Raw genomic sequence first — 13,454 nt, 5'->3', positions numbered from 1 at the left:
GACGAGGGCCCCACCAGTGAACGTTCTAGCAAACACGCGGAAAGCTGTGTGGTGAGGAAGACCATGCTACCCTGCAGGACTGGCCACGCTGAGCTCAAGAGGCTCTCGCCGAACTCCACCTAATGCAGCTGCGTGGGAGAGACCTCGGCCAACATCGCCCGGCGCCGAGGACCCCGGGCTGGCCCACAGGATTGTGGGGAATAAAACATGGCCGTCGTCATTGAAGGCCACTATGCTTTGCTATCGCACCCCGGAGAGCGGGGACCCTGTCCGTGAAGGCTCACCGTCACAAAGGTGTACTGAGAGGATGCATGGACTCCCCTCCAGGCCACGGAGCCATGCTGGTCTCAGAGTTCTCAACAGTCATCGCCCTGGGCCTTAGGCTCCCTGGTCTTGCCAGCATGTCACTCTTGTGAGAACTGGAAGACAGGTTCTCCCTCAGGGCAGACTAACTAGAAGAAGAAAAAAGAGCCCCCTGGGTAGGCATGGTCCCAGGACGCCCGGCTTGGAGAGCACCCGGCGGGCTCTCGCCAAGGCCCACTTGTCTTCTTGGCCGAGCCCTTGTGCAGTGAGCAGTGGGCACAATGGTCGAGGGCTTCCCGGCTTTGTTCTCGGCAGCCCGTTCCTCCCTCTTCCTTGGTGAGAGCGCGCCATGTCTTCCTGCCGGCAGCCACGTCCTTCGGAAGGCAGACCAAAATCCTCGGCTGCGGTGGCCACGGCTCAGGGAGGCGAGGTTAGGCCGATCCCAGGAGTCCCTCACCCGTGGACCCGGGACACCCTCTGGTCAGTGAGCCAGGAGGGTCTGTCGCGTTGAGGGGCACCGAGTTGCCGGAGGCGGCTTCGGCAGGTCCTCCGCCCTCTTCCGAAGGGACCCAAGACGGGAATGAGCCTGCTCTCGCGGCCTCAGGAAGAGGGTGTCTGCAGGCGGCCGTCCTGGGCGTGTGGCAGTCCTCTTGGGACCATGAGGGAGTCGGCCTGAGAGAAGATGAAGGCAGCTCACTGCGATGGCTGGAACTGGGCCCTGGCTGGGTGGCTCAGGTGGTTAGAGCATCGTCCTCAATACACCAAGGTCTCGGGTTTGATCCCCAGTCTGGAGCACGGACAGAAAGCGGCCAATGGGGGTGGCTGGTGTGGCTCAGTTGGTTGGGTGTCATCCTGTGCACCAAAAGGTTGCTGGTGTGATTCTGGGTGAGAGCACATGCCTGGACTGGGAGCTTGATCCCTGGTAAGGGGATGTGCAGGAGGCAGCTGATCAATGCTGCTCTCTCACATCAATGCTTCTCTCTCAAAAGCAATAAAAAATATATTTCTTTAAAAAGAAGCAACCGCCCTAACCTGTTTGGCTCAGTGAGTAGAGCATTGGCCTGTGGACTGAAGGGTCCCGGGTTTGATTCCTGCCAAGGGCACATGCCCGGGTTACAGGGCTGGATCCCCAGTGGGGGGCATGCAGGAGGCAGCCAATCAAATGATTCTCTCTCATCATTGATGCTTCTCTCTCTCTCTTCCTCTCCCTATTTGAAATCAATAAAAATATATTTAAAAATAAAATAAAATAAAAAATAAAAAGAAGTTGTTGTTCCTCTTGTGTATGAATACATACACAAGAGGAACAACAACTTGCTGTATCTCTCTCCCGTCCAATAACAGATGAAGGGGTAGAAGCAGGGCACCGGTGACATTGTCAGCTGCTGGCCCGGGGCCTGTGCCACCTCTGGCCACGTGACGAGGTTAAACACGTTTGCTGGGACGCCCCCTGGCGGTGGCCGGAAGTCCTCTGCTGTGAGAGGGAAGGGTCCTGGCCCAGGCCACGGGGCGCTCACCCCACAGGCGCGGATCTGGTCTCGGGGGAGCCAGGAGCCAGGAGCGGGGGTGCCCGGGGCGGGCCGGGCTCAGGGCTTGAGCAGCGGGGACAGGTCGGCGGCGATCCCAAACCACTCGGGCAGGAAGGCGGCCTCCGGCCGGAAGACCTTGAGGAAGGGCGAGTCCGGGAGCGTGTAGTTGGCCAGGTACACGGTCTCCCCGCCGGCCAGGTAGGCCGCCCAGATGCCGAACGTGCCGATGGTCATGACGGTGTGATTGCACTGCGTGAGCAGCGCGAAGTCCTTGGCCGGCGAGCCCTCCACGCCGTCGCCCGCGAACACCACGTCCCCGCGGGACGCGTCGATGTTCTCGCGGCACCAGGCCATGTCGTTGCTGGTGACCACGAACACGGGGGACGCGTGCCGGGCCCGGAAGCGGTCCAGCGCCGCCTGCAGGTAGGCGCGGTCGGCCACCACGCCCTTCCACACTTGCGGCATGACGCGCACGTAGTCCCCGCGGCGCACGTGCACGCCCACGTACGTGGCGGGGCGGCGCCCGCGCACGCGCAGACCGCGCAGGTACGCCTGCGCCCCCTCGCGCACGTGGTCGTGCAGCGCGAACTCGCGCAGGATGTCGGCGCGCAGGTGGTGGTAGAAGGTCCAGGAGCAGGGGTAGCCCGTGAGGCGCACGTACTCGCCGGGGATGTGGCGGTACCGCTCCTCCATCCAGTCGTGGAGCGGGTAGTTGAGCCAGGGCAGCCCGCGGGCCGCGGCGGCCGGCAGCACCGGGAGGGAGATGCGGAAGAGCGGCGCCAGCGTGCTGTGCATCTCGGCGGGGATGAAGGCCGGCCGCCCGTTCAGCCTGGCCAGCGCGTACAGCGTGGCGTACTCGCCCATCTGGTTGCCCAGGCGGCCGATGGCGTTGATGGTCCACATGCCCCGGGGCGCGGTGCTCCGGACGCTTGGGGTGCTTGGGGTGCTCAGGACGCTTGGGGTGATCCGGGTGCTCAGGACGCTCGGGGTGATCCGGGTGCTCAGGGCGCTCGGTGCACTCGGGGGACTCCTGGCGATCGGGGTGCTCGGGACGCTTGGGGTGATCTGGGTGCTCCGGGCGTTCGCGGCACTCGGGGCGCTGGAGGCGTTGTCCTCAGGTTCCACGGGCACCAGCCTCTCGGCGGCCGGCAGGGGCTGGATCCTCACCAGCCGCTGCTGAAGGTGGAAGATGGTGGAGGCCGTGAAGACAAAGAGGACGAAGTGGGCCATGGGGAAGAAGAAGGGCCCCTGGGTGCGGGGCATGGCTGTGGGCGGGAGAGAGGGAAGGTTAGCGGGCTGGGCGCTGGGGCTGCGGGCGCCTGGCGCACGGGGTGGGCTGTGGGTGGGCGTGCCTGGGTGTGTGTGTATTGATTTCGGAGAGGAAGGGACAGGGAGAGAGACAGAAACATCTATGAGGAGGAGAGGTTGGGGGGGCTGTATGTATGCATATAGGCATAACCAATGGTTACAAGACACTGGGGGCGGGAGGGGGGAAGGTGAAGGCATATGCTGGGGGGTAGGGCAGGCTGGGCGGAGGTTAAGGGGGGGGGAAGGAGACATATGTATTACTATTTGTAATGCTTCCAACAATAAAGTAAAATAAAAGTGAAAAAAAGAGAAACATCTATGATGAGAGAGAATCACGGATTGGCTGTCTCCTGCACACCCCCCACTGGGGATCGCGCCTGCAACCCGGGCATGTGCCCTTGGCCGGAATCGAACCCGAGACCCTTCGGACCCTTCATTTTGAAGAACTTTAATGAGTTTGCCGACCACTGGTATAACTCATCAGTCAACAGAGCCAAACATCAACAGCACAGCGATTGAAATTTCTTCTGAGAGCCCAAACTTCTTAAACCTAATCTTCTAACGCCACTTCTTCAACATAGACTCGCCCAGGCCGTGGTATTTTGTGGGAGAGCCACACTCAAGGGGCCAAAGAGCCGCATGTGGCTCGCGAGCCGCGGTTTGCCGACCACGGGACTATGTGAGTGTATAGATGTGAGTGGACATAGGTTATGTGCATCTTTATTGTCGGTTTACTTGTGTTTATTGCCTGTGGGTATACCCACGGGGGTGTCTGTGTGTGCACGTACATGTCTATGAACCTCTATTTGCTGAAGATCCCGCTCCTAGAGACGCCTGTCTTTGCAGGCCCGGCCGTCCTCATCCCCTTTGAAGGGCCATCGCCAGGCCTGGCCGCCCTCCGGACACAGCAGGCCGAGCCTGAGACGGGCATACGCTGCCTCCACCGGCTCCTCCATCAGTGACTGTGGCCTGTGGCTCTGTGAGATGGCCTGGCCAGTTTTTTAAACTATATTTTTATTGATTTCAGAGAGGAAGGAAGAGGGAGAGAGATCGAAACATCAATGATGAGAGAGAACCATTGACCAGCTGCCTCCTGCATTACCCCTCTGGGGATCGAGCCCACAACCTGGGTATGTGCCTTTGACCAGAATTGAACCTGGGACCCTTCAGTCCGCAGGCCGACGCTCTGTCCACCGAGCCAAATCAGCCAGGGCTATCGGGAATTTTTACTAAAGGCTCAGAAGGCCCATGAGAGGATCCCCCCCCCCCTGCACTCCGGATACCAACGGGGTGTCCAACAATCCAGTTCAGTTCGGACCCTATCTGCCAGAGCTCCTATCAGATCAGAGAGCGCCGTTCCACCAGACCACATGTGTCAAACACAAGGCCCGCGGGCCAAATCCGTCCCGCCAGGCCTTGCAATGTGGCCCGCACCGCGCTGTCATCACTGCACTCCGCTGCGTTTCCATCACAATGACAGTTTATGACTGTTCAGTAAACCATTCGGCCCGCGATTTAGGCTGGATTTTAGATTTTGGCCCCTTCTCTGATTGAGTTCGACACCCCTACACCAGACTGTCCACTTCAGACACTGATCAGAAGCCCCGGGCCAGGTTGATAGAGCGTCGGCCTGCAGGCTGAATGGTATCAGGTTCAGTTCTGGCCAAGGGCACATACCTCGGCTGCAGGCTCCATCTGTGTGGGAGGCAACCAATCCATGTGTTTCTCACACCCACATTTCTGTCTCTCTCTTTCACTTCTCCCCTCCCCATATGTTTTATTGATTTTTTACAGAGAGGAAGGGAGAAGGATAGAGAGCTAGAAACACCAATGAGAGAGAAACATCCTTCAGCTGCCTCCTGCACACCCCCCACTGGGGATGTGCCCGCAACCAAGGCACATGCCCCTGACCGGAATCGAACCCGGGACCTTTCAGTCTGCAGGCCGACGCTCTCTCCATTGAGCCAAACCGGTTCCGGCAAGGCTTGGTTTTTCCGTTGACCTGACCCCATCCTAAGTCTAGAGTCCACGTATCAAACAAACAAAAAAACACTCCTATCGCCCTTATGACTCAGGAAATGCCGATGCTTTTACGAGCTGTGCGGGAGCCGGGCTCAAAGACCAAACGCCTTTCCTTCGCCGAGACCGCGCAGGGCGGCCGGACAGCACAGGCTGAAGCAGAGGGAGCCGGAACCATGAGGCACCTGAACAGACGCCCCGGAATCCTCAGCAGAACGGCAGCTGGGGCCCAGGGGTCGCAGAGAACCCCAGGAGCTGAGCATGACACCACCCGTTAGCCCCCACGGCCCCAGGGGCCGGCGCCGGGCTGCCCCCCTCGCCCGCTGATTCTAGGCTGAGACTTCGCCTCTCTGAGGCGTGAATCGGTGCCCGGCAATACACGTGCCGTAGGTTTTGTGTTTTTAAAAAATATATTTTTATTGATTTCAAAGAGGAAGAAAGGGGGAGAGAGAGAGAATCATCCACAATAAGAGAGAATCATGGATCGGCTGCCTCCTACCCTCTCCCCCACCCCCCCACTGGGGATGTGCCCGCAAGCAAGGTGCATGCCCTTGACTAGAATCCAACCTGGGACCTTTGAGTCTGTAGGGCAGTGTAGGCCGATCCATACTCTATCCACTGAGCCACACCGGCCAGGGCGGTGCAGGTGTTTTATATTACCGCCGACGAAGCAAAGGGCGCGTTCTGTACGGGCTCTGGGCCAAGGACAGGGTGGGGTGGTTCCCGCTTTTCATGTCGGCATTTTGCTCCTGGTCCATCTGGCCTGCCCACCACGCGGCAGGCAGAACTGGGAGGAGGCTCGGAGGGGCGGGCAGGGAGGAGCAACCGTCTCGTTCGGAGGCTGTGACCTCGGGGACCCGCCGGGCAGCCCCGTGTCACCGGAGGCGGCGGCCATGGACAGAGCTGACCTTGGGGTTTGTCCCTCGGGGGTGGATGAGCGCATCCGTGGTCCCACCCGCCATGGTTGACGTCTGATATTCTTTAAATTACGTCTTAAAAAATTGATTTTAGAAACGGAGAGAGAGAGATGGAGATAGAAAGATTGATGCCAGAGAGAAACATCCATTAGCTGCCTCCGTACCCACCCGGACCGGGGATCACACCCATGACCCAGGCGTGTGCCCTGACTGGGAACCAAGCAGGCGACCTTTGGTGCGTGGGACACTCAACCAGTGGAGCCACTGGGCCAGGCTGACTGCCTTTAAAATATATTTATATATATAATTTTTTTAAATTGATTTCAGAGAGGAAAGGGGAGGGAGAGGTAGAAACATCAATCAGAGACAATCACCAATCGGCTGCCTCCGCGCGTCCCGAATTGGGGACTGAGCCCTCAGCCCGGGCATGTGTCCTTGACCAGAATCAAACCCGGGACCCCTCAGTCTGCAGGTCAACACTCCATCCATGAGCCAAACCGGCCAGGGTTACTTTTTAATATATATATAATTTATTTTTTACAGAGATGAAGGGAGAGGGAGAGAGTTAGAAACATCGGTGAGAGAGAAACACCCATCAGCTGCCTCCTGCACACTCCTGACATGCCCTTGATCAGAATGGAACCTGGGACCCTTGAGTCTGCAGGCTGACACTATCCACTGAGCAACATCGGTCAGGGCCAATTTTTGTTTGTTTGTTTGTTAGTTAATGGAGCTGAAGATATGGAAGAGTGTATGTGATGGGCAAACAAGGGGTGGGCTGTATTAACGTAGCACACTTTGCTCACCCACACACAACCCTTGCTACAGCCTATTATGGGCTGCATTGGGCTCCTTTAAGAAAGATATATGAGCCCTGGCGGGTTGGCTCAGTGGATAGAGTGTCGGCCATGGACTGAAGGGTCCTGGGTTCGATCCTGGTCAAGGGCGTGTACCGGTGGCGCCTGCGGGAGGCACCCATTCCCTGTGTCTCTCTCCCATCCGTGTTTCTCTCTGTGTCTTCCTCTCCTTTTCACTCTCTAAGAAGCAATGGGGACAATATCCTCAGGTGAGGAAAGACAAAGAAGAGGGGAGAGAGAGAGAGAGAGAGAGAAGAGAGGGAGAGGGAGAGGGAGAGGGAGAGGGAGAGAGAGAGGGAGAGGGAGAGGGAGAGGGAGAGGGAGAGGGAGAGGGAGAGGGAGAGGGAGAGGGAGAGGGAGAGGGAGAGGGAGAGGGAGAGGGAGAGGGAGAGGGAGAGGGAGAGGGAGAGGAGAGAGAGAGAGAGAGAGAGAGAGAGAGAGAAATCCTAACCCTCAGCACTTCCAATGGGACCTTACTGGGAGACAGGTCTTTAAGGGGTGACCAAGTCAAGTGAGGTCACCCTGAGATGTACTCTGACCCAACAGGAGTGGGACCTTCATTTTTGTTTTCTAAAAGTTATTTATTTTATTTCTTAAATATATTTTTATTGATTTCAGAGAGGAAGGGAGAGGTAGAGACAGAAACATCCATGGTGACAGAGAATCATGGATCAGCTGCCTCCTGCAAGTCCCCCACTGGGGCCTGAGCCCACAACCCAGGCATGTGCCATTGACCGGAATTGAACCCGGGACCTTTCAGTTCCCAGGTCAATGCTCTAGCCACTGAGCCACACCGGCCAGGGCAGGAGTGGGACCTCTATATATTAAACACACAAACACCCCAAGGCTGCCCTGGCAAGGTAGCTCAGCTGCGCACAAAAGTTTCGGGTTCCATTCCCAGTCACACACAGGTTGTAGGTTTGACCCCCGGTCAGAGTGCATGTGGGAGGCAACCAATCGATGTTTCTCTCCCCCCCCCCCTTCTTCTCTCTCTGAAATCAATAAAAAACATAGCCCCGGGTGAGAATTAAAACAGGAAAAACTAAAATGCAGCCCATTCTATATCATATGACATCGGCCTAAGAATGGCCCGTCGTTGGCCGCCCATGCCGTGTGTGTGTGTGTGTGTGTGTGTGTGTGTGTGTGTGTCCTGACTCGGGAGCACAAGCTGCACCCAGCAGACCCTCTGCCTGGGGACTTAGCGGAGAAGCACAGAAGCACGTGCACCGGAGGCCTGGCAGCCGGACGGCCACGCTAAGCCACATCCAGGATAACCAGGGGAACGCCGAGAGGAGCCGGCCCTGAGGATAAACAGAGAGCCCGGCCGGCCAGCTCAGAGGCTCAGTGGTTGAGCATCAGCCTATGAACCAGGAGGTCACGGTTCGATTCCCGGTCAGGGCACAGGCCCGGGTTGCAGGCTCGGACTCCAGTGTGAGGTGGGCAGGAGGCAGCCAATCAGTGATTCTCTTTTAGCACTGACGTCGCTCTCTCTCTCTTTCCCTCTCCCTTCCTCTCTGAAATATATAATATATATTTTAAAGAGGTTGGCCCTAACCAGTTTGGCTCAGTGGATAGAGTGTCAGCCTACGGACTGAAGGGTCCCAGGTTCGATTCCTGTCAGGGGCATGTACCTTGGTTGAGGGCACATCCCCAGTAGGGGGTGCAGGAGGCAGCTGGTCGACGTTTCTCTCTCATCGATGTTTCTAACTCTATCCCTCTCCCTTCCTCTCTGTTAAACCAATAAAACATATTTTTAAAAGAGAGAGAGAGCTGGATCACATGTGCCTGGTGGCCTCCGGGCTCCCTTCTCTCCAGGCTTCCATGGGAACCTGGGTGGGGAGGAGAGGAACCGGACGGGGCAGCGGGAGGAAGCGGGCGGGGAGCAGGAAGAGCTCCCGAGGGTGCCTGCCTGCTGTCTTCCCACCTCCCGTCCGGCCTCGCTCTCCCTTTCTCCAAGGAGACCGGCCCTTCACAAAGGAGTGAACGTGGCTGCTTTTGGCTCCTAATCTGCCAGGGACATGGGACCATGGCCAAGGAGTGGCTGTGGGAAGGCAGAAGTGGGGAGAGGAGAGAGGGAGGAAGGGAGGGAAGGAGGGAGGGAGGGAGGGAAGAGAAATGGAAAAAGAGAAAGAGCAGGGACTCAGCGACATAAGGAAAGGGAGAAAGAGACAGAGCCAAGAAGAGAGAGAAACAGGAGACACAGACTGAGAGGGAAAGAGGGGGGTAGGGGGGCGGGCTAGAGGGGGTCCATTGGGGAAAAGGGGACATATGAGAGGCCTTCAACATGAATGACTAGCCGAAGCCGGTTTGGCTCAGTGGTAGAGCGTCGGTCTGCGGACTGAAAGGTCCCAGGTTCGATTCCGGTCAAGGGCATGTACATTGGTTGCGGGCACATCCCCGGTAGGGGGTGTGCAAAAGGCAGCTGGTCAATGTTTCTCTCTCATCGATGTTTCTAGCTCTCTATCCCTCTCCCTTCCTCCTCTCTGTGAAATATCAATAAAATATATTTTAAAAAAAACAAAAAAAATCATGAATGACTAAAAAGGAGGAGGCAGCCCTCACCGGTGTGGCTCAGTGGATAGTATATGGGCCTACAGTCTGCAGGGTCCCGGGTTCGATTTCAGTCAAGGGCACATGCCTGGGTTACAAACTTGATCCCCAGTAGGGGGCGTGCAGGAGGCAGCCGATCAATGATTCGTTCCCATCATTGATGTTTCTTTCTCTCCCATCCTCTCTGAAATATATATATATATATATATATATATATATGTGTGTGTGTGTGTGTGTGTGTATGTGTATGTATATATATATATATAGAGAGGGGGGGGGGCAGGGAGAGTCAGAGAGACAGGAATAGAGGGACATCAGGTTGCCAGACGCAGTGAGCCAGAGAGAAGTAAGGTGGCAGGCCGATGGACTGTCCCCTCCTGTCATGCCGGCAGCTCCCCCCCCCCCCCCGTCCCAGTCCTCGCTTTCCCCATCAGTCCCTCTCAGTGTCTCCCAGTCTCACAGCTCCGTGAAGAAAGGACGGTGTCCTCTGCACCCCCCCCACCCACCGTCTCGGAAACTGGGCTGGGCGCATAGTAGGTGCGCAGGTCTCAGCCGCACACAGTAGGTGCTCAGGTCGTATTTTCAGAGGGAACGGTTACAAAGAAGATACCCGCTCAGCCCAGGTCACCCAACAGAGACCAGAGTCGGCTTCTGCCAGGAGCGGCATCCCAGGCGGGTCCATCGGAAATCTGCTAGGAACCCGGGTCCCCTGCCCCCCTCCCTGCCCCCCGAAGGCGACCTTGCCACAACCAGCCCACTTTTTGCCTAGAAAAGCTTTCCCTGCCTCTCCTCTCTGCCTATAAATAAAGGCTCTCATTTGGTGTGGCTACTCGGACCTCCTTTCTACCTGCTTGACGGACGCTGCCCTGCTCGGGAGTCCCGGGTAAAGCCAGTAAGATCTCTTCATCATTCGCTCAGCCGGCCTGCCAGCGTGGCCGCGGCGCGGTCGTGGCTGGTCAAGGCGTGGCCCAGAGGTTGAGCACTGACCTATGAACCAGGTGGTTCCGGTTCTGTTCCCAGTCAGGGCACACGTGTAGATCGATGATTCTCTCTCATCACTGATGTTCCATCTCTCTCTCTCTCTCTCTCAAATCAATACATTTACTCAGCTGAATTTTTAAAAATATATTTTTATTGATTTTTGAGAGGGAGAAACATTCATGATGAGAGAGAATCATGGATCGGCTGCCTCTTGGCGCCGCCCCCCCCCCCCCCCCCCCCCCCCCGCTAGGGATCAAGCCCACAACCCAGGCAGGTGCCCTTGACCGGAATCGAACCCTGGACCCTTCAGTCCACAGGCCGATGCTGTATCCACTGAGCCAAACCGGCCAGGGCAGTTGAAGTTTTTGTTGTTGTTGTTGTTGTTTGTTTTTTTAATAGAATATGGTCTCTATCTTTGTCAAGTCCTTGTCTGGCTTCATCTGTGTTTTTTCCCTTCCTTCTCTCTGACTCTGCCAGCATCACCTTGGCTCCCGTTTCTCATGTCCTACACCCTTCCTTCCTTCCTTCCTTCCTTCCTTCCTTCCTTCCTTCTTTCTTTCTTTCTCTTATTCTTTCTCTCTCTCTTTTTTTTGTCTTCATTTCCAGTGCCTAGTAGATTAAAAAAAAAAATGAATATTGGAAGAACAGACCTTCACAGTCAAAGGTCTTAATCTCGCAGCCCCCGGGCGGCTCCCCCGGAATTTGTTTACAGCAGACAGACAGGCAGTAGGGATCGTTGTGGGGGGTTTTGGGGTGAAGAGAAAGGCAGAACATTCTAGAACACCATCTGTTAGCCTCCTTAGCTGCTCCCCCTCCTCACCCAGGAAGGGGACCCCTGACCTTGACTGAGGCCGGAGGGGAGACCCCGCGCCTGGGCGTGGGCTTGGCTGTGAGGCTCAGAGAGGACTGGGATGGTGGGTGGGAGCTGGGACGGAGGAACCTGGGAAATACCCGGCACCCTATCAGTGGGGAATCTCGGGGCGCACCCGCTGGGGGCTGCTTCTGGTCAGTGGGAGGAGCCGGCCCTCCTGCAGTCCAGCTGGCTACCCGCCCTCAGTCCCTACAGCTGCGCAGGCACCTGGGCCGGGCAAGCGTGTGTGTGTGTGTGTGTGTGTGTGTGTGTGTAGAGGAGGGCCCACCCCGGGCGGGGTGAGGAGAGGAGGGGTCCCCCGGGCGGGGTGAGGAGAGGAGGGGTCCCCCGGGCGGGGTGAGGAGAGGAGGGGTCCCCCGGGCGGGGTGAGGAGAGGAGGGGATCCCCGGGCGGGGTGAGGAGAGGAGGGCCCACCCCGGGCGGGGTGAGGAGAGGAGGGGTCCCCCGGGCGGGGTGAGGAGAGGAGGGGTAGGGGTCCCCCGGGTGGGGTGTCCTTGGCAGACAGAATGGAAAGAAGCCCCCACTTTGGGTGAGGACACCGGCCTCCAGGTCACTCAGAAATTTCGTTAAAATTCAAATCCTGCTCCTTCCCTCTCCCAGACCCACCCCCCTCTCCCCACGAGCCTGACCCAGCCTCCTCCTGCACCCAGAGCTGGCCCTGTCCCCCCCCCCCAGCCTCCCAGGGCTCCCCCCAACTCCAGCCCAGGCAAAGCCACAGCCGCCCCCGCCCCCGCCCCCGCCTCGCCCTGCGGCTCCCGCTCCACTCCACCTCCTGTGCACTCCACGGGCGAACCCTCCTCCCGCCCGGCCGGCCGGCCGGCCTCACCCCGCTGCGCCGGCTCCGGCTCCGGCACCCAGGCGGTCCCACCCGGCTGCCGGCTCCCCGCCCCTGTGCACGGACAGGTTGGCCCATCCGTACGGGCCCCACAGGGCAGCTTCTCAACCCTGGGAGGCGCTCAGGACAAAACGGGGGCAGGGGTGGGTGCTGGCACTGACCCCCCGAGTGCACTCTCTGGCCTGGACCACAGGGAGGGGTGACGGGGATCAGGGAGCAGAGATCAGGCTGCCCTGGGCCACGCGGGCTTACCGGTGGGGGTGGCAGCCTGGGGTCCCCGAGAACCTGGGGTCCCCGAGAACTGGGGTGTTCCGTGGGGGGTCCTGCTAACCTCCCAGAAGAGGGGGGCAGACCCTAAGAGCGGACAGGAAACTAGTTCCTACCGCCCTGCCCCGGCCTCTGCATCTGCACCTCCGCTCCCCAGCTGGAACCGGTGGCCCGAGGGAGGGGGGGCAGGTGGCCTCGGTGTGTGAGGGGGAAGGGGGGGGACAGAGGGGGGCGCTCAGGGAGCAGGTCTGCAGGGAAGGAAGGGACGGGCTGAGGAGGGGACGGGAGGTCAGGCAGTGGGGTGCTGGGGCAGGACAGTGGGAGCCTGGCGGCCGGCTGCTCAGGAGGAGGCCCCGGGGTGGGCGTGCGCCCGAGTCTCCCGGTGCCAAACCCCGTGTCCGTGTCCGTGTCCGTGTCCGTGCCCAGCGCCCTGCCCTGCGGGAGCCGGGCTGGGCCGCGGCTGCCCTCTCGCTCCGCCTCTCACCTGGTTCTGGCACTGGCGCCGGCCGGAGCGGAGGGGGGACAGGTGCGGCTCGGAGGGGCGGCTGGCGGCTCGCTCCCCTTGGCGTCAACTCCTCGCTCAGGAACCTCCAGATCCTTCCTCCCCGGCCGGCGGCCGATGGCAGGTAAACCCCGCCCAGATCCACCTGGCTCCAGGAGCCGAGGGAGGCGGGCTGGCCGGCTGTGGGAGCCAGGCGAACCCGTCCTCCCTCCCCGCCTGCCTGCCCGGATGCACGCCTGGAAGGCAGCCTGGAGGAGGGCGCGGAGCCCACTGGGCTGGGCTCTCCTGGCCGTCAGCCTCCTCGGTCCTGGCTTTCTGTGTTTTGGCAAATGCAGGTTAGCACTCATTCCGTCTTCACAGCCACTGGGGGCGGGGGGTGGGCAGACCGCTCAGCAGCTCTGTGGCACAGAGGCGGGAAGGACCTTGCCCCAGGCCACAAAGCCACGGAAGCTGGCACGTGAAACCAGGCAGCCTGAATCTCAGAAAAACACCGGGCAAACAGCAGCGTGTCTCAG

General features: G+C 59.0%; 1 protein-coding gene across 1 annotated transcript; it reads right to left on the bottom strand.

The window, feature by feature from the left end:
- Positions 1-1,693: 1,693 nt before the first annotated feature.
- Positions 1,694-12,982, bottom strand: FUT2 (fucosyltransferase 2). Its single transcript, XM_036425684.2, has 2 exons — positions 12,922-12,982; positions 1,694-3,097 (listed from the first exon to the last, which is right to left on the bottom strand). The coding sequence occupies exon 2, from the start codon at positions 3,093-3,095 to the stop codon at positions 1,890-1,892; it is 1,206 nt and encodes a 401-aa protein (XP_036281577.1). The 5' UTR covers positions 3,096-3,097; positions 12,922-12,982; the 3' UTR covers positions 1,694-1,889.
- Positions 12,983-13,454: the final 472 nt, after the last annotated feature.

Source organism: Pipistrellus kuhlii, unplaced genomic scaffold (genome assembly GCF_014108245.1).
Source record: "Pipistrellus kuhlii isolate mPipKuh1 unplaced genomic scaffold, mPipKuh1.p scaffold_m20_p_84, whole genome shotgun sequence".
NCBI lineage: Eukaryota > Metazoa > Chordata > Mammalia > Chiroptera > Vespertilionidae > Pipistrellus > Pipistrellus kuhlii.
This window is presented reverse-complemented; position numbering and strand designations above follow the sequence as displayed.